This window comes from Sorex araneus, chromosome 6 (assembly GCF_027595985.1).
Source record: "Sorex araneus isolate mSorAra2 chromosome 6, mSorAra2.pri, whole genome shotgun sequence".
Taxonomy (NCBI): Eukaryota; Metazoa; Chordata; class Mammalia; order Eulipotyphla; family Soricidae; genus Sorex; species Sorex araneus.
The window spans coordinates 156325738-156346773 of NC_073307.1; the positions used below are offsets into that span (position 1 = coordinate 156325738).

General features: G+C 40.9%; 1 protein-coding gene across 1 annotated transcript; it reads right to left on the bottom strand.

The window, feature by feature from the left end:
* Nucleotides 1–17765: 17765 nt before the first annotated feature.
* Nucleotides 17766–18725, bottom strand: LOC101553471 (olfactory receptor 5A1-like). The gene has a single exon (XM_004620478.3). It carries the CDS (start codon nt 18723–18725, stop codon nt 17766–17768), a length of 960 nt encoding a protein of 319 aa, XP_004620535.3.
* Nucleotides 18726–21036: the final 2311 nt, after the last annotated feature.

Genomic DNA, 21036 nt, shown 5'->3' on the forward strand with positions numbered 1-21036 from the left:
TCCAGATGGCTGGACTCAAAAGAGTCTATGTCTAAACTCTGAACTTTGGTCTCTGGAGGGAAAAAACACAACTGTTTGGTCAGAGTGTTTTCACTTCCTCTAAAAAGAGACCCAGGGTAGCCCCCTGTCTACTTCCTGCTTTCTTTGTCAATATGACTGCCTAACAACGGGGTGAACATCGACTCACACAGAACCAAAGATAACTCTAGACAGCTTCAGTTTTGTGTGGGCTTGGAGGTGGCCCAGATGTTGCGAAATACTTCTGCATTTCACCCACAGTTTGAAATGGGGAGCAGAGTCGGATGTGCTGTGGCGGGCGTTCTTTGCCTTTCTGTTAGTCTGGAAAAAAAAATGAGCTATGGCAAAATGGGTCAGAGAACTATGACTTTTATAGATGGGAATACATTTGGTCCTGGAAAACATAAGAGGTATCCAGTTGGTAAAGTAATAATGCCAAATATGCTGTTTTGAGAGTTTCTTTGTCAGTTTTCACCCTCTCTGAGCTGGGTTCTTCTCTCCTGAGGGAATTGTTTGTCTTCTGACCACAAAAATAAGAACACAGTGGTCTCTTTAATCCTTTGAATTTTGTGACTAAAAACAGAAGGTCCATGTGAAATTTTGCTTAGCCCCACTCAAAGCTGGGCCAGAATTTGTATTTTTGTTTTTCTTTAACACTTTCCCCTCCTCTTTTCTTCTCAGTTTTTTAAAATTATTGTTCTCTTCGCCAATTATTTTCTCTCTGATCCTTTATTCTCTCTGAAATTTATATGGTTTAGTTTGGAGGACCGAGTCTGTGATTTAAAATAGGACTTCCTCTTAAAGAAAGAAGGAAACAGCTGTTCTGGTTATGGCAGACAGGACTTATCAGTTGAACTACTAACTTCCACTGAGTTCTGGGGATGCCTTGTTATTCTTTTCAATTCATTTCTCCAGGTCATTTCTAGTGGAATTTCTTCCATCTACCCATTAAATACATATTGAGCATCTGTTATTTGTCAGACACCCATTGTAGGTGCTATTTTTTGGACAGTCAATGTCTAATGAAATGCCTTTTTAAGAGTCTGGAAGACCTCTTGATTCCTCCTTTCCATTTCCTTTCCAAACTGAATTCCACAGGAATTGAGCAGTTAAAACTAATTCATTCCTTCTTCCCATTTACATTTCCTGATGACATCTACCTCATAGATAGGAAAAGTGCTTCTGTTGTCCTTCAGCTGAAAAGTATAACGTGGAGGGCTTTGCACACAACAATGCTGGAAACACAGTGAGATTTCTCATCGGGTTTCTCACTTCCCAAGTCTTTCCCATCATACTCCTTCCTCTCTGAAGAAGGTTTAAGTAATTGAAGTGACTCAATAGCATTTGACCTCTTTTGATGATTCATCAGAAGATGTCGTATTTGTTTATTATTAGGCAACATGAAACCAATCTTGCATTCAATTTTCCCCCCACCTGACTTTTTTCCCCATAGAATGGTCAACTGAATCCTTTAAAAATATATTTCTCTATTCAACTGAGTAAAAATAATCACTGTATTTGTTTCTACCTGAAGTGATCATAAATAAGTTAAAGGTGAAAATAAGTGAGTTGGATGAAGTGGTTTTTATGTCACGTAATAATTTAAAACTGAGAGCTTTGGGGTCTCCATAGAAATATTCATCATCATCATCATCATCATCATCATCACCATCATCATCATCTCATTGATCGTTGAATTTCTCGAGCGGTCTCAGTAACATCCCCATTCGTCCTAGCCCTGAGATTTTAGAAGCCTCTCTATACTCGTCCTTCCCAACAATGCTCTTTCATGGTCAGGAGAATGAGACCCAGCTTGTTACTGGTTTTGGCATATGAATACACCATGGAGAGCTTGTGAGGCTCTTCCATGTGGGCAGGAAACTCCCGGTAGTTTGCCAGGTTCTCCCAGAGGAGAAGTAGGCTATAAGAAGTAGCCTATAAGCTTCTGGGAGCTTGCTTTTAAGTCTCTGGATGCTGGCTGTGGATGGGATTACATGACACTGGGGGTAGTCCCTGGGTGTGACAGCCTAGCTACTGGGAAATGGGAAATCTGGGTGAAGGAGACCCAGTCCCAATCCGAATAGGCTTGGAGGTCTCAGTCCCAGGTCCCACACACCTGAGTTCCTCTGCCGGTACCTTCATGCATGAGGCTCATCCGAACGTGTGGAGAGGGGCCTTGAGCATGGCAGTGGCTAGGTTCCAGAAGTCTTCAGCAGCTGGGAGCTCTGCTCGGGTTGGGGAGGGAAGCTGGGTCCCCGGGGAAGACAGCCAGGCGTGCAGGCAGAGACTCTCTGAAATATTCGCATTTACCTAATTTTATTTTGTGACACGAGACAGTTTTTATTGACTGATATTTACTTAGAAAGTTGTGGGGGAGAGAAAAAGAGAAATACATGCTCAAGAGATAATATTGAATTTTCCAGAGTGGAAAAAGGAAGCAGAAAGAGAGAAATATGTGTTCAAGCATGGGCTTGAAAGAGCAAGCCTCAGTTTTATGTATTATTTCTGATATTTGTTGATGATCGGAATATATTTACTGAATGGACACTCAGTGCTACAGATATGTGATACATGTGATACAGATACGTGATATAGATGAGCAATACATATGTGATAAAGCACTCAACATCTCTATGATCAGAGAAAAGCAAATAAAATCTATCATGTTATTCTGTTAGAATAGCTTATTAAGAAGATAAGAAATAGCAAGTGTTTGTGAGAATGTGGAGGAAAGAGAACCCTTATGCACTGTTAATAGGAAATTGCAGCAGACACTATAGAAAATAATATGGAAGCTCCTCAAAGCATCAAACTTAAAATTTCCATATAACTCAGCAATTCAACAATAGCTATTTATTTTAAGAAAACAAAAATACTAACTTGCAAAAATATACATACCCCTTTATTCACTGCAGCATTATTTACAATAACCAAGATCTAGAAACAACCTAAGAGTGCTTTGATGCATAATATATAAGGGATGGGGGCTGGAGCTCGAGAAATAATACAAGTAGGGCATTTTCCCTGCATGCAGCCTACCCAGGCTCAATCTTGGGAACCCTTTATGGTCCTTTGAGCCCCACCAGGAGTAATTCCTGAGCATAAAGCCAGGGGTAAGCCCTGTGCATCACTGAATGTGACACAAAACTCAAATAAATAGAGGAAATATAAGTCATACCCATAATAAAATACTATTCAGCCACAAAAGAAGGCTATCCTACAATTTGCAATAACATGAATGCAGCAACATGAATCTATGCTAAAGTAAAATAAATCAGATAGAGACAGAATAATCTCACTTATGTGTGCAATCTACAACAATAAAAAAATTATATAGATTGGTCGTTACCAAAGGTTGGGAGTGGAGATCAAAGCAGATGGAGACAATAGGACAAATTATTAGCTATAAAATGAATAAGTCCTGGGGATATAAAGTACAGCTTGGTGACTATTGTTAATGCTCCATTGTATGCACGAACATTTTCAAGAAATTAGATCTTAAAAGTTCTCACAAGAACAAATATTTTTATTACAAATATTCATGGTGATATATGTTAACTATACTTATTGTGATGATAATGTCACATAATATAAAATAAAATATGAAATACCTGGAATGAAAATAATACAATAATATATAATAAATAATAATAAATTATATATGACATGCTAATTATACTTTTTTTAAGAATTAAGTTTTATAAGTCTCTATTAGTAAAATATTGGGGTAAAACGAATGAGATTAAGAGCACTGACTGACTGACTGGGGTAAGGGTCTTTTCAATCTCTAGACTTTGTTCAATTTTGCACTCTTACTCAAAATATCTCAGCTGATACATGATAAGCATGGATGTGAAATAGAGATCTTGTCATTTAAATATAGGCAACATCTGGAACATTGCATGACCGGAAACCAATCATGAACAGCTTTGCAATGCTCTATCACACAGTGATTCAATTGAAATATATACATATATATATATATATACATATATATATATATATATATAGGCAATATTCTGGCCCCAAATGCCACTTTGGGCTTCCCTAAGCTGTCACCTACTCAACTCAGTAGCACAAACAAAACATCTATTTATATATTAAAGTGTTAAAGATTCACTGAAATTATGCATGAAAAGCTCTAGATGTCCAGGTAAGAGTTCAGAAAGTATTTGCTTTCAAATTTGCTGAACTGTCTTAGTATCCGGGTTGACTCTATGTTCAGTTTTTCCAGGATGAAAATGAGAAAGAAAGCAACTTAGAAAAACTCAAGAACTTGGCTTTCCTTTACTATATGAAAATATGTTGATTTAGAGGAACTACTAATATTCCATGTTCGGACGAGCCTCATGCATGAAGGAATCGGCAGAGGAACCCAGGTGTGTGGGACCTGGGGCTGAGATCTCCAAGGCTCCTCGGCTCAAGACTGGGCCTGTTCCACCCAGATTCCCCATTTTCCACTAGGTAGATAGTCACATGGCTGTGGAGGTCTTCGGCTGCTGGGACTTTGCTAGGGGTGGGGAGAAAAACTCAACCAGCTCCGCTCCAAGGGACCCCAGTGAAGACAGCCAGGTGTAGGGGCAAGAGATTCTGCTTTTCTCCCTTCCGGGAGCTTGGTTTTATAGTCTCTGGATGTTGGCCGTTGATGGAATTACACAGAGCCGGGGGCAGTTTGTGGGTGTGGCTGCCAAGCTAATGGAAATTGGGGGGTCTGGGTGGGGGAGGAGGCCCAGTCCCAATCTTAGCAGGCTTGGAGATCTCAGCCCAGGGTCTCTCACACAACTGGGTTCCTCTGCTGGTTCCCTCATGTGTGAGGCTCATCCGAACATGTGGAGAGGGGCTTTGAGCATGGCTATGACTGGGAGGTCTTCAGCTGCTGGGGCTCTGCTCGGGGTGGGGAGGGAAACTCAACCCACCCCGCTCTGAGGGGCCCCGGTGAAGACAGCCAGGCGCAGGGGCAGAGGATCTGGCAGAGGAACCCAGGTGTGCGGGACCTGGGGATGAGATCTCCAAGCCTGCTCGGATAGGGACTGGGCCTCCTACTCCTCCACCCAGAACACCCATTTTTCAGGAGCTTGGCAGCCACACCCACAAACTGCCCCCGGCTCTGTGTAATCCCATCAACGGTCAAGATCCAGAGACTATAAAACCAAGCTCCCAGAAGTGTGAGGCACATTCGTGGCCTTGCGACCTCTTATAGCCTAGTTCTCCCTCTTGGAGAACCTGGCAAGCTACCGAGTGTTTCCTGCCCACATGGGAGAGCCTGGTAAGCTCCCTATGGCATATTCATATGCTAAAACCAGTAACAATGATGGGTCTGATCCCCCTGACCCTGAAAGAGCCTCCAATGCGGCACTGTTGGGAAGGATGAGTAAAGAGAGGCTTCTAAAATCTTAGGGCTAGGATGAAGATGTTATGGGGACTGCTTGAGAAAATTGAGGATCAATGGGATGATAGTGATAGTGATAGTGATAGTGATAGTGATAGTGATAGTGATAGGCAGTCACACCCAGAAATTGCCCCTGGTGCCGTGTAATTCCATCAAAGGCCAACATCCAGAGACTATAAAACCAAGCTCCCAGAAGAGAACAACGCAAAGTCTCTTGCCCCCGAGCCTGGCTGTCTTCACCTGGGCCCCTCAGAGGGGGCAGGTTGAGTTTCCCTCCCTATCCCAAGCAGAACCCCGGCAGTTGAAGACCTCTGGAACCCAGCCATAGCCATGCTCAAGGCCACTCTCCACATGTTCGGACGAGTCTCACGCATGAAGGAACTGGCAGAGGAACCCTGATGTGTAGGACCGTAGGCCGAGATCTCCAAGGCTGCTCGGATTGGGATTAGGCTTTTTCCAGCCAGATTCCCCTTTTTCCAGTAGTTAGGCAGTCATACCCAGAAACTGCCCCCAGTGCCGTGTAATCAACGGCCAACACCCAGAGACTATAAAACCAAGCTCCCAGACATCTGATAGCCTAGTTTTTTCTCTTGGAGAACCTAGCAAGCTACTGATAGTTTATTGCCCACAATGGAGAGCCTGGCAAGCTCCCCGTGGTGTATTCATATGCCAAATACAGTAACAATGATGGGTCTCATTCCCCTGATCCTGAAGAGCCTCTAATGCGGTACTGTTGGGAAGGATGAATAAAAAGAGGCTGCTTAAATCTCAGGGCTACGATGAATGGAGACATTATTGGGCCCACAAGAGCAAATCATTGATCAACGAGATGATAGTAATACAGTAATACTAGTATCCTGATCAAAGGCATGCTCTGCTTCATGATAGCAATCTTGTAGTGATGCTATCTGAATTGAAGACACAGGTGAACTGAAAGCGACAGGCTGTTGTATCAAAGAATTCATCCTAGGGATCTTTCACAATGAAATGGAAAGACTTTTTCTATAAATGTTGATCTGGTCAGTACTTATGTTTTGCAATGAAATGGTCTTTGAAGTAGCTACTCAACTCTTCTATTACAGTGCTAAAATAGATAATATATAAGTGTAAGTATGGGTAGATTGCGTTCTACCAAATCTTCACTTATAATAATAGGTTGACCTGGATTTGACCTGAAATCTATACATTTTATGGATTTTAATTTAGAATCATAGAATTATATATTCCAGTTACTACTTGATCCTTCTCCAATTCGGTTGTTCTAAGTATGCTTCCAAGGTCTACTATAGGGCAGGAAATTGTCTGTCTCTTCTCTCTAGACATTTATGATTCTTAGGATACTCTTGCTTCAAATATTCCAAAAGGGTCTATTCAAACTTCTAGTGGCCATTTGCTGTTTTTGTGCAGGGACCATGTTAGCAATTAATGCTGGATATCAGATCCAAATAAGAGAAGGGTGGGGGTGTCCACCAGCCTAGAAGTCCTATGAGTATATGACTATATAAATTGTTGACTGACTAATAAATTTAGATGTTCAAGGCTATTATAAACTTTCTTATAAGTCAACTATTTATTTGGAAATCAAGGGGGTTTTCCAGGGCATTAATCATAATGGACAGGGTACTGGTAAATTTGGTTAGCCTATAAGTAGAAACATTTTTTATAACATATCTACATGATACCAGCTGCCTTTTTTGAGTTTCTAGCAAGAACTAGGCAATCAATAAATATTTCTTGGATAATGAACTGAACAAATCAATGAATATAAGAATCTTGCAAAGACATGCAGAATTCTAGGTGATAGCAGAAAATAACGAAGGCATTCCATTTATAAGGGACATCCAGTTTATGTTAAGTTGATGAGAATTCATATACCTAAAATTATTTTATTCCAACTTTAAAGGCCTGTCAAATTTGGGGCTAGTGGGGCATAACATAATAAATAGCCTACTATTACACTAATAAAAATACCCAGAACAGGCAAATTTGTAAGGCACAAAATGGAATAACATTTAAATGGGTGGTGGAGGAAGGGATGAGTTATTGTTTAATGGATAGAGAGTTTCTGTTTGGAAAGATGAAAAAATTCTTAAAATAAACTTTTGTGAATTAACTTGGTTAAACTGTCAACTATTAAATGGTCAAAATGATAGATGTATGTATGTATATATATACATATATATACACAGTATTTATTCTCATAGAAAAGCTAAAAGAATTGCAGCTAAATGTTAGCTATCTTTGGTAGTGAGATTCTGAAAGACTTTTCTTTACATTTCCACGCATAAGTGTATCATAATAATCTAGTCAATTGAATTAAGGACATATTTTCATTAGAAAAGTTTCATTCATCGTGTTTGGAGTGGCAATAACAAAAAAAGTATCTTTACAAGATATTTTTTTCTCAATCTACATATGCACACATTACATGAGCAATAAATTCTTGGTGGGGTTTTAATTGTCGTATTGGGCTGGAGCAATAGCACAGTGGGTAGGGCATTTGCCTTGCATGCGGCAGGCCCAGGTCAGATTCCTCCGCCCCTCTCAGAGAATCTGGCAAGCTACCGAGAGTATCTTGCCTGCATGGCAGAACCTGGCAAGCTACCCATGGTGTATTTAATATGCCAAATACAGTAACAATAAGTCTCACAATGGAGATGTTACTGGTACCCGCTCGAGCAAATCGATGAGCAAGGGGATAACAGTGACAGTGACTGTAGTACTGTTGTCCCATTGTTCATAGATTTGCTCAAGCGGGCACCAGTAACATCTCCATTGTGAGACTTGTTATTACTGTTTTTTGCATACCAAAAAGCCATGGGTAGCTTGCCAGGCTCTGCCATGCGGGCAGGATACTCTTGATAGCTTGTCAGGCTCTTCAAGAGGGGTGGAGGAATTAAAGCCAGGTCGGCCGCATGCAAGGCAAATGCCCTACCCAAATATAGGCTTTATTTTGAAGCCCATGTATTTCCCATGACATGTGGAATTTCAGAAATGTATGAACCCAAATGTGTGTATGTGTTTGTGTGCATCTGTGTGTGTATGTACTTGCATAGTTGTGGAGAGCCTCCACGGGACCGTGCTTTGCAACAACAGTTGCACTGTGCTTGTAAATTGCACCTTTCTTGGTAAACAACACCTGTGTGCTTCGAAAACCATTCCTAATAAGGAAACAGGATGTCTTGCCACGCCCATAAGCTGTAACTAACCTATCAGATGCAGACACGTGGGCGAAAACAAGCAGCGAGAGGTATATAAGGAGGGAAGCTGCCTAGCTAGGGGCCGCCCCCTGGTTCCTTTTCCTTAGTTCGTCCTTAGTCCATGCTTCGTTGGTCCTTTTTCCTGTTTGCATGAGAAGGTTTCTTAATAAATAGCTGGAAGAAGAATCTCCGGGTTGCGTGTTCTCTTACACATAGTGATTACTTTGAGGACTTCAGCTATTATCTATTTATTTTTTATTACTTGTGAGTTAGGTTTACAAGACAAAGCTATTTGTAAGAGGAGAAATACGCTTATCACATCTTTCTTACATAAAAGTGAAGTTGGAGGAGGTATGGTGCTGCCAGCAGGTCAACCTGTGCCTGTGGGATGAGTACATCAGCAGCCTGGCGGTACCTTTAGACTTCCAGATACCCCAAAATTGCTGTCGTGCCTTTGGCCAGATCCCAACAACTTGGAGCAAAGTTTACCAAGAAGTTAAGCAGCCAAAAGTTAGGTATGTGGGAGTCACACCCAGAAACCACCTCTGGTTCAGCTATATATGCTCATTTATTGGCCTTATTTTAGAGACCCATAAATCTTGAAAGAGATCAAAAGACACAGTTAGGGCCTATAGTGCAGAGGTAAGTGGGAACACATGACTGAGCTCTCCAAACCCGCTTGTGTTGGCTTTCTTTTTTTTTGAGTCACATCCGGCGATGCTCAGGGGTTACTCCTGGCTATTCATTCAGGAATCACTCCTGGTGGTGCCCAGGGGACTGGGTCTCCTCACCCTAGGTCCCCAGTTTTCCAGTAGCTTGGCAGTCACACCCACCAACTGTCCCCTGGCACCATGTAATCTTATCAAGGGCCAAGACCCAGAGACTATAAACTAAAGCTCCTGGAAGAGAGCACCGCAGAATGCCCTGGCCCTGCTCCAAGCTGTCTTCACCAGGACACCTTGGAGGGGGTTGTGTCGAGTTTCCTTCCCTGCCCCAAGCAGAACCCCAGCAGCTGAAAACCTTCAGAACCCAACCGGCGCCATGCCCAAGGCCACTCTCCACACGCTCGGACAGACTCACCCAAGAGAGGAAAAGACTAACCCAAGATGGGATGAACCTCACTCAAGAGCAGACCGGCAGGAAAACCCAGGTATTCAGGAACCCGTGACTGAGATCTCCAAGCCCACTTGGATCAGGACTGGGCCTCCTTCCCCCAGTTCCCCAGTTTTCCAATAGCTTGGCAGTCACAACCAAAAACTGCCCCCGGCGCCATGTAATCTCATCAAGGGCCAAGACCCAGAGACTATAAATTAAAGCTCCCAGAAGATAATGACACAGAATTTCTTTGACATTATATTCTATCCACAACAAGAAATATAACACAAATCATCTAGCATTGTTTTTTGAGTGATGGTGGGACTGTGTTGAAATATTGAATGTAACCAAAGTACATTCTGTCATACTTTGATTTTTTTGAGACTGAAGCAGTCATTGAAGCCCTAGCCAAATAGGGTGTTCAAACTTAGTACACCAGTATCTTCCACGAGCTGTATTACGGATTCGCCACCAGGATCCCACCATTCTACAAGGAAGTGATCATTGATGTAAAGAGAGGGATTCGGCAGGGTGATACCATTTCACTAAAACTCATCAGTGCCACCCTCCAGAGTGTCATGCGACACCTGAAATGGGAAGAAATGGTAGTAAGGCTGCTAAAATCTCAGGGCTGGGACGAATGGAAACATTACTGGTGCCCGCTCAAGCAAACCGATAACAATGGGATGACAGTGATACAGTGATATCTGATTTGATATTTAAGATTCGACATAACCCACCTGGCATAGCTACATTGGTCTTTATCCCTGCCAAGCATCTTTGGCTAGTAAAGCTAGTCTGAAGGTGTCCAGTCTTATTTTACCCCTTCCTTTCCTCTTTTTCGGCTCCTACATAGAATGAAGAAGAGAGGTTGAGAAGGATACTACAGAACTGAACTGCCCCAATTCTGAGGACAATTCCATCACTCCAACAATCAAAAAAGGACTAAGGAAAGTGGAGGAAGAAAGGGACAGAGAATCATCTGTGCATAAGGCAAAAAGAACATAAGACGAGTTTATTTAAAAGTTGTGGTTACTAGGGAGCAAACTCTGAGCTTTGCTAAGAAAACTCAAAAACCAGATCTTGGGGTTTCTCAGATCATGAGAAGACCTTTCTGCCTATTTCCTTGTTGTGCTCTCTTGAAGTGAAGTTTGAAATTATTACCTCAGGAAATTAAGGCATCATGGAACAATAAAATTATTGTAGGACTATGACCATGAAGACTTAGATTCTATTCTACCTATATCCTGATAGAATTGATTCAATTATAAAAGAATAGGTTCTATTCTATTCTATTCTATTCTATTCTATTCTATTCTATTCTATTCTATTCTATTCTCTCTACCCCGATGGCGACCTTAGACAAGTTAATACCCCTCTTAGTGTGTTTCTCTCTATATAAAATCAAGAAGTTTCTGTATCTTTTTCTGCATCTGCATGGTGCATGGTGCACAATTATGCAATCCAGTTACAGCTCACATGCACTGAAATCCACGTGTATGATAATATATTGAAAAGTTTAAGGACCAGAACTATAATAGAATGGGTAGGGCCCTTGTCTTGTATGCAGCTGACCTGGGTTCGATCCTAGTCATCCCATACAGTTCTTCGAGCACTGCTAGAAGTGATCCCTGAATGCAGAGGCAGGGTTCAGCCTTGAACACCACGGGAGTGACACCCAAACCAAAAACAAATAAATAAATAAATAAATAAAAATAAAATAAAAACACGGGTTTGGAGTGACAGCCTAATGACCTGAATGCAGGCTTTAAAAAATTAATAAACAAAAAGTTGGGGCTGGAGCGGTAGCACAGTGGGTAGGGCGTTTGCCTTGCACACGGCCAACCCGGGTTCGATTCCCAGCATCCCATAGGGTCCCCTGAGCACAGCCAGGGGCAATTTCTGAGTGCAGAGCCAGGAGTAACCCCTGTGCATCGCCAGGTGTGACCCAAAAAGAAAGAAAAAAATTAATAAACAAAACGTTTAAAGATATTCTTTCTCTTTCGCCCTAGTCGTGTTATAAACATTTGGTTTTGGGACAGGAACAATAGCACAGCAGGTACAGCACTTGCTTTGCATGTAGCTGACCCAGGTTCGATCTGTGGCATCCCGTATGGTCCAGCAAGCACCATCAGGAGTAATCCCTGAGTGCAAAGCCAAGAGAAACCCTTGAGCATCGCTGGGTGTGGCCCCCAAACAAAGAAACAAACTTTCAAATTGGTTTTCTTGTTGATCCTTCCTCTTGGTTACTTATTTCCTTCCTGGTTTGTAGTGTGTGACTCCCGAGTTCCTTTCATCTGGGATTCTATACTGTGGAAGTCCGTTTGCTCTAGGTCATCAAGTCGTCTGCTTCATCAACTTCGAGGGAGTTGAAACTCTTTGTCTCTGCTGAGTCCTTACATGGAACCAATGGGTATCTTCATTCCTTGCTTTGAATTAAGACCTCACATCTTTGCCAATACAGGTCTGGATTCTGACATCTCTTAGATGATGGAGACACTAGTGTAGTTTTCCCAGGCAGGTGGGATAAGTTTTTCACATTTGAAAGTGGTAACTGGTACAGTCCTTCTCAACACTTACAGTTCAACCTTGTGTCCTGGATCACCACCCATCACCCTGAAAGTGCCAGTATCCAGCACAGTAAGATGCACATCTGACTCAGATGAGGAAAGCCCTTTCGTCACAGGGCTTTGGGTCTCATCCTCCACTCTGATTTTGAATTCTCTCTGGCACTCCAAGATTCCTTTCATGAGTTTGAATCTTTGTGTTATTCCTTTCTTGAGTTTGAATCTTTGTGTTGGGGCAATGATCTCCATGTCTGTGTGTCTAAGTGGAGAGGAGTTTTCTATGCATCAGTTCAACAAACGAAATTCTCTTTTGGTCATGGTTACTTTTTCTTGTTAACTTTTTCAGATGTATATAGTGGAGTCACACATGAGATATCAGGATTTTTACAAACACATTTCTGTTACCGTTCCTTCATCCCAATAAGCCTTCATCAAGTCTTAAAGCCTTTCTTCACAGGTAACATATTTATTTTCATGGAATCTGCCTTCTCTCTCCCTGTACCCCTAGGAAAAATGATGGAGAGGGTTTATAATTACAATTACAGAGTGATGGGAACAGGACTTTTCCTGAAAGCAAGGAGAAAAAAAGAGGAGCTAACTACTGCATAAATGACATGGGGGAAAGGAAAGGCTAAAATAGCTGTAGTGCTATGCTCAGGAATCACTCTTGGTGAGTCTTGGGAGGACCATATGTGTTGCTGGGAATTGAACCTTGGTTGGCCACATTCAAGGCAAGTTTCCTAACCAATGTACTATTACTCTGGCCCCTGGAGTTTAATTTTATTGGCAAGAAGACATCAACAAAATGAGTTATTCCTTCTGCCCTTTTATTTCCAATGTATGTTTGTGAATCTCTCTCTTTCTCTCTCTTTTGCTCTCTCTCTCTGTGTAGTGTAAAGTTTATGTTATAAATGCTGGGGGTCAAGAAAAACTCAATTTGAGTTCCAGTCTTTGTGATCTTTTACAAACTCCTCCTCTCTGGACTTTTATTTTCTCATTCACAAAATGAAATCATTATATTTTATCCATCATAAACATACTGAGCAGTGGAACCTTTGTTTTCAATGCAAACTTGCAATAGAGACTAATAAAATAAGTGAAAGAAGAACCACCTTGGTAGAGTAGAAGACAAGATCCCCAATCCTCGTGACTGTCACCTCCTCCCCTCTTGGAGGAGGCAGATCCCTGGAGAGCCCTGGAACGCTATAGGAAAATGGCCAGTCCTTGGATATTTTATTCATTTTCTTCCAGCAGAGACATCCTAATTATGATGAGAAGGAAAGTTTCCCTAGTCATAAAATTTGTGAAGCAGAGCTGAAGCAGAATTTCCCTGAACACAGGAAGTCAGAGTTGCCAAACTGTGAAGCAAAGGCTTTCAGGCCAGACTGTGTTCTTCCTCCTAGAACCTTTTGCCTCCTTCTGGATAAGCTGTTGACAGGCAATAGCCAGCTGTTGCACAGTACACGGAGATTCTTGGGCTGGAAAGGAGTGGTTCCATTAACCAGCTGTGAGTCATTAGCAAATTATTTCATCACTCCGAGCTTCAGTTGTTTGTGCAATGAGGGGAGTAAAACAATTCATCACTAGGAGCTCACTTATAGCTCTAAAAACATCCTGAGATTCAGTGAATGATGAATATACTCACAAATACGTGTGTGCAAATATTGTTTGCCAGGCACCACTTGCTTTGTCATGGAGATTATGGCATGATGCAATATAAACATTGGGCAAGTATGCATTTGATGGAGGTGCAGGATACTAAAGGAATAGAAAAGGGTCCCGACTTGGACCAGGGGTGAGTGTGGTCCTTCATGACACACAGAGATAAGAGAACCAAGAAGCAAAGCGATTCATGCAGACAGAATGAGAGAATGGCGAGGGTGATGGGGAAGGAGACTAGGACGACTACCGATTCCAAAATGTGCAGAATTTGAGGAGATTATAGATTTATAAGTTACCCAAAAAATCTTGTCTAGGCATAAACAGACCTCAAAACTCAACAATAGTAACAAAACTGCCCAAATAACTCCACTGAGTATTAGCAGAAGATTTCAATAGGCAATTCTCTAAGGAAAGAACACAGGGCCAGAGAAATAAATCCATGAATGGAAAACTTGCTTCGCATGCAGGAGGCCTGGGTTCCATCCCTAGCACCACAGTTTCTCCCAAGCAGCACTGCTGAGAGTGACCCCAGTACCCTCAGCATTGCTGGGAATGGCCCCCAAATCAATAAAAAAGGAAAACATACAGATGGCCAATAGGTACATGAAGAAATACTCGTTATCAATTACTATCTGCAAAACGCAGATCAAAACTACAATGGAACATGACCTCATACTTGGGAGAATGACCTATATAACAAAGACCTGGAACAACAAGTGCTGGAGAGGTTTAAAAGATGAAGAAATGCTCATGAATTGTTGGTCAGAATATAAACTGGTCTAACCTCTTTGGAAATCAATCTGGAGGTTTCCCAAAATGCTGTACATGGACTAAGATAATCCAGCAATTTCATTCCTAGGAATCTATCCAAAGAATATGAAAACATGAATTCAAAAGAATGCACAAACTCCTATGTTCATTGAAATTCTATTTACAATAGCCCAGACATGGAAACAATCCAAGTGCCCAACAGCAGATGAATGGATGAAGAGATTGTGGTATATATACACAATGGAATGTTACTCGGCTATAAAAAAATAAAATAAAATTTTGCCTCTTTTCAAGGACATGGATGCAGTTGAAGGGCATTGTGTAAAACAAAGAAGTTTGAAAGAGAAAGATAAATACCAGGTTCTTTCACTCACATATGAATTTTAAATGAATGATTCAAGGGTACATATGAAGTAAATCCCTAACACACCCTTAGTTTGGGACTTCAGAATTGAGCTTGACAGAGGTTAAGGGCATAGAGGACACCAAGAATAGAGGACACCAAGAACTTGGTGGGGAGCTATGACACTCTGGTGGTGGTGTGGTATCAGGACTTTTTAAGAGGTGTGAAAAGCACATCTAAAGCATATAAAATGATGTCAACCAATGTTATACAAATTAAAAAAATGACAAAGAATCTCGACTGATTCACTTTCTGATATACCAACCTAGTAGTTAAAGCAAACTCTTGGATGCTTTTATTTTACTTTGCTTTAAAATGTTTGTGCAACAGCGGGTAGGGCATTTGCCTTGCATGCGGCTGACCTGGGTTCGATTCCCAGCATCCCATAGGGTCCCCTGAGCACCGCCAGGAGTGATTCCTGAGTGCAGAGCCAGGAGTGACCCCTGTGCATCGCCAGGTGTGACCCAAAAAGCAAAAAAAAATGTTTGTGCAAGAATCTTTTAAAGTTTTATATATATAATGCATTTTATATATACATACATAAATATTATATATACATATAAGTATGTATATATAATACATACATACACAAGATAAGAGATTGGAAAATGGTGAAAGACAAAAAAGTTATGGATGCAGAGTAAAGCCAGTATTTAGGCAAAACAGTACAAAGAATTAAATGCATGCCAGAGTGACTTAAACATTTCCTATAAATGGGTCACAGAATTTACTCAAAACTTATCAGAAACTAGGCTGGAGTGATAGTACAGTGGGTAGGGTGTTTGCCTTGCATGTGGATGACCCAGGTTCGATACCCAGCATCCCAAAGCATCACCAGGAGTAATTCCTGAATGCAGAGCCAGGAGTAAACCCTGGGAATTGCTGGGTGTGACCTCTAAAGCAAAAAAGCCGAAAATAATTGAGTAGAAACTAATACATAAAGCATTAACATTTATGTATACAATAATATAATTTAGGGTGCTGATAGTATGACTACAGAAATTTTTAAATGAGAAATCCATGTTGTAACAATGCTGTTCTTCTGAAGAAGAACAACTTTGTAACTGTGTATCTCATGGTGATTCAATTAAAAAAAAATGCTGTTCTGTATAACATGCCTCACTCCTGGTATATAACTTGTGATGAGCTTATAGTTTTATTTTTTAAGTACCTGGCCACAAAAACCACAAAAATCCAGCATTATAAAATTTAGATTTATGTGCATATAAATATTAATATGCATTAAAATAATAAATTTAAAAACCAATATAAAGTAATCAGTTTATGGAGAATACAGGAAAACTTGAAATTAACTGTTGTGATTTAAGGAAACATTTTCTTGCCCATAGTGTTTTAGAGTTTTAAATAAGGAACTTGTGTGTATATTATAGAATTAAATACAATTTTTAAAGGCTGCTGAGAACAATGCCCGGCATATACCAAATACACAATAAGTGTTAAATTCCTTCCTTTGGCATAACATGAATAAATTGTCTGTCAAATGATTTGGGATTTATTTATTCACTCGTTAAACTAATATTTACTAAGAACATATCTTGCCCCCAGGCTTGTCTTATGCTTTGAAGAAACAATATTCATTGGTCTAGAAATGAATGTTAACAACTTGAGGAGAAGACATATAACTAAACAAATAAAAAAATACTGATAAATTCTGTTAGGGAGAAAGGAGGATCCTATGAAATAACAGTAGAGCAACATATTTTTTTTTCCTCCCAGATTGCAGTAACTTAACTCAATTTGGATGAGTCCAGATTCAGAGGAGACTCTACAAAGAACAGTAACCTAAAGTCATAGCTCCTCTCAAAAAAAATGTGCCAATAAATCAATAATCCAAGTGGCAAAAGAACAGCACGAATTGAAGAAGGAATGAAGCTGAAAAGTTATAGCGGAAGTTGTTGTATCTTAGGATAGGCTCACAATTCACAGTGATTCATGTATAAAGCCCTCAAAGAAACAGAATTTTAGAAATATGTGCCATTTGTTCAAGAACGAGCTTTTAAAATAGTGTCAAGGAGAATATTCCTTTTATTCCGTGACTTTACAACTTTGGCACCCTAAGGGAGTTAATGATCCCGCAGATGTGACCCCTTGGTTGTTTTTAGACTAGGTTGACAGGTAGTCCTCTGATCTTATGAATCTCAGTAATCATTGCTGAACCCAACTTAGGAATCTCATATATAAATGAGTTACAAAGTATAAAGTTACCCTACCAGGTCAGTACCAATACTTGTAGAGAGTTATAAGCAATATAAGGGAAGGAGAATAGAAACTTTGTTCAAAGTGATGAATGCTTGGTCTGAGCAGTGCTGTATTATAAAGGTGTTTCTATTTAATGCTTGTGGACCTAGTCCATCCCCAAAGTGGCTCTAAATCATGGTGTCTTGGACACAGCTGATGCCATCAACATATGGAAAATCATAGAGAAGCAAGCTTGTTTTCTATTGTTAATAGTCAAGATTTGAAATTCTATGAACCCATAACCAAAAAAAGGAAAGAAAACAAACTTTTATAAAGGCTAATTCTGCAGTAGATGTTGAAGTTGGTAACGTTATTTTGAAATAATTTCTTTGTTATTCAGATTTGTGACACACTTGCTGTTGTGTCTACTTAATAGAGCGAAATTCAACATTTTTTAAAAGTCAGTGGACTTGAAGGCACAGAGAGATTACTTGCTTCTTCCTCTCTTTGAGTTTTTTCAATGCGTCTTTGATCTCCTTATTTCTCAGACTGTATATAATGGGATTCAACATGGGGATTACCACTGCGTAAACCACGGACACCACCTTATCATCATCCTGTGAGTATCTAGTACTTGGATGGAGATAGGAAAAGAGACCAGAGCCATAAAAGAGAATCACCGTAGTCAGATGAGAGGCACAGGTGTTGAAAGCCTTCGCTCGCCCTCCCGTTGACTGGATCTTCAGGACAGCAGCAATGATGTAGCCATAGGAAACCAGAACAACAACAGCCGAGGAGCCACCAACTGCACACACGACAAGGAAGTTCACCACCTGGCTGAGGAAGGTACTCGAGCAAGATAAGACTAGGAGCGGTGAGAGATCACAGAAAAAATGGTTAATAACCCGGGAGCCACAGAAGTGGAGCTGGAACACAGAGCTGGTTTGGACCAGTCCAGTGAGGAATCCCCCTGCATATGCCGTAATGACCATTCCCACACAGATGGGGGGCGACATGAGGGCCGTGTAGAGCAGAGGGTTAGAGATGGCAGCGTACCGGTCATACGCCATGGCTGCTAGAAGGCAGCATTCAGTGCCTCCCATCCCGATGAAGAAGAAAAATTGAGTAGCACATCCCACGTAGGAAATGGTCTTCTGCTCTTTGAAGAAGTCACAGAGCATCTTTGGGGCTACAGAGGAGGTGTATGAGATGTCAACCAAGGACAAGTTACCAAGGAAGAAGTACATGGGGGAGTGAAGGTGTGAATCCATCCTGATCAAGACGATGAGGACCAGATTCCAAGACAGAGTCATGAGGTAGATCCCCAAAAACAACACGAAGAGGGCAACTTGAAGTTCTAGATGCTCTGAGAATCCCAGAAGGATGAAATTGGGCCTAATGCTGATGTTCCTTCCCACCATCCTGTTTTCTCTTTGTTGCTTTCAGAATCTTCAGAACAATGAAAATCCAGTGAAGCAGCTGTTGTAATATGAACTGTGAGACTGTCAGAGACAGAAGAGACACTGGAAAACATGCCCTACCTCTCTCTGATAAAGTAGTTCTTTTGCCAGAATTAATTGGAAATCACTGTTATGCTAATTTGGTGTATTTGCATGTGCAAAAGTGACAAACCTCAAAATATCAATTCCAATATAATTCTGTTTTTTTTTCTTTTTGTTACACCCAGTGATGCTCAGGAGTTACTCCTGGCTCTGCACTCAGGAATTACTCCCGGTGGTACTTGGGGGACCATATGGGATGCTGGGGATTGAACCCAGGTCAGCCGCGTGCAAGGCAAATGCCCTACCCGTTGTACTGTCACTCCAGTCCCTCCAATATCATTCTTATTCCTGCTACTTAGACTAAGTAGCTGTCCCATCACCGTTTTTAGGTGTTTGAAGCATAGTGATTTGATTATTAAACCATTCATATTTAGACTAAGGACTCCCGTTTCTCTCTCCTCTCTCTCTCTCTCTCTCTCTCTCTCTCTCTCTCTCTCTCTCTCTCTCTCTCTCTCTCTTTCTCCCAGCAATATCAAATGCTACTCCTGGTTCTGAGCTTAGAGGTCGCTCCCTTGTGGTGCTCTGCAGACCATGTGGTTCTGTGGATTGACCGCGATTCTCCTATATGCGAGTATGCGCTTATTGATGTGTCTCCTCACCATCCACCCTCCTCAGGAAAAAAATTAGTAGAAAATTCCCAGAGGAACAATTTTATGTTTCTCATCAGCAGATTCTGACCAGGTTTTATGGGGCTAAGGTATTTTTTCTTCTTTAAGTAGACAGAAGCACATTGATATCTGAAAAATTGGCATTCCCTTTAAACACTGAAAAGTGGATTTAGAAATATTTGAACTGTGAAATGTTAATGCTCGTTTTACACATATATTATCAACTGATCAATACAGTGTACTGTGTGCCTAATAGAGTTAAATGCTGATGATGTCAAAAGTAATGCGACATTCCTTTTAGTTCGAAAATAGTCGATACAATACATGGTGCGTACAGAAAGTACATAAATCATGAAGCAGAGTGACAGGTGTTCCAGGAGTAGCATTTGTGCAGCACTTTGTATACTGGTCACAGCAGGGAGAGATTGCAAAGAGCAGATGTGTCTGAGTAGAATTTCAGCCACGATATAGGAGAGTTGGGAGGTGGGTTGGTTCAGAAGAATTTATATTAAATATGGGGAAAGCCCTTGCAGAAGTGCAGGGAAGCCTGGTGTTTGAGGAATCTAAAATCTCAGCATGGCAGTCGTGCAAGGTAAATGAGATTAAAAGAAGATGACAGAAGTTCGGTTTTGAGAAACAGTGGGTGAGGGAAAACTGTGAGCAATCTTCAGAAGCAAACCCAGCAAGGACATCTGTTTGTTTATTACAGATAATTGCATGCAGATAAGTGCATATGCAAACTTCAGTATTCTCTTCACTCCTGGTCTTCTGTCTCTCTTTACCTTGTTCTGCTCTTTTGCATAGCATTTATTTGTTGATTCTGGTTGATCCGGTTCCTTCCACCAGAATGCATGCTTAGTGAAGACTGGGGTGAGGAATTTTCCTCCCATATTTTGTTTTGGGTACAAAACAAAACAGTCATTTTGTTTCCTGGCAGCTATTCCTGCTGCCATGTCTGGGGTTGTTCTTGGTGGTACTCAAGGACCACCATGTATTCCCAGGAATTGACCCTGGGACTCTGGCATGCAAAGCATGCATTCCATCTTTGAGGTTACCATCTCTCTGTCTGGGATTAGAAATTTTTGCCTCTCTTTTCATTGACATATCCCACACATAACAGCAAATGACTCATATTTAATAGATGATCAACAGATATTTGTTGAATAAATATCGTGTTAAGGAATTTGATCTTTCTCCTATTGGTGGAGGAAAACTAGAAGGATTGTTATCCTTCAAATTTTACTTGCTTCTTTTTACACAAGAATGTAGCTGTTACATGTGTGTTTAATAATATAGCAGAGCAGTGTAGAAGCAGTGAAAGAGAGAAGTGAAAACAAGTTGAGATGGAAAGAAAAAAAGTTGCTTGCCGAGGGAAAAAGGCTAACATGATTTAAATTGTGGCTGGTTTCGAAACAAACACTCCACACTCCATCCTTCTTTCTGAGTGCAGCAGCGGAGAGAAGACATATGTGACCACACAATATGCACCCTTTAGTTCTCATATTTAAAGTTATCTCCAAAAATAGATGTTGGCAAGATGCATCATGACGCTTTACTACCAA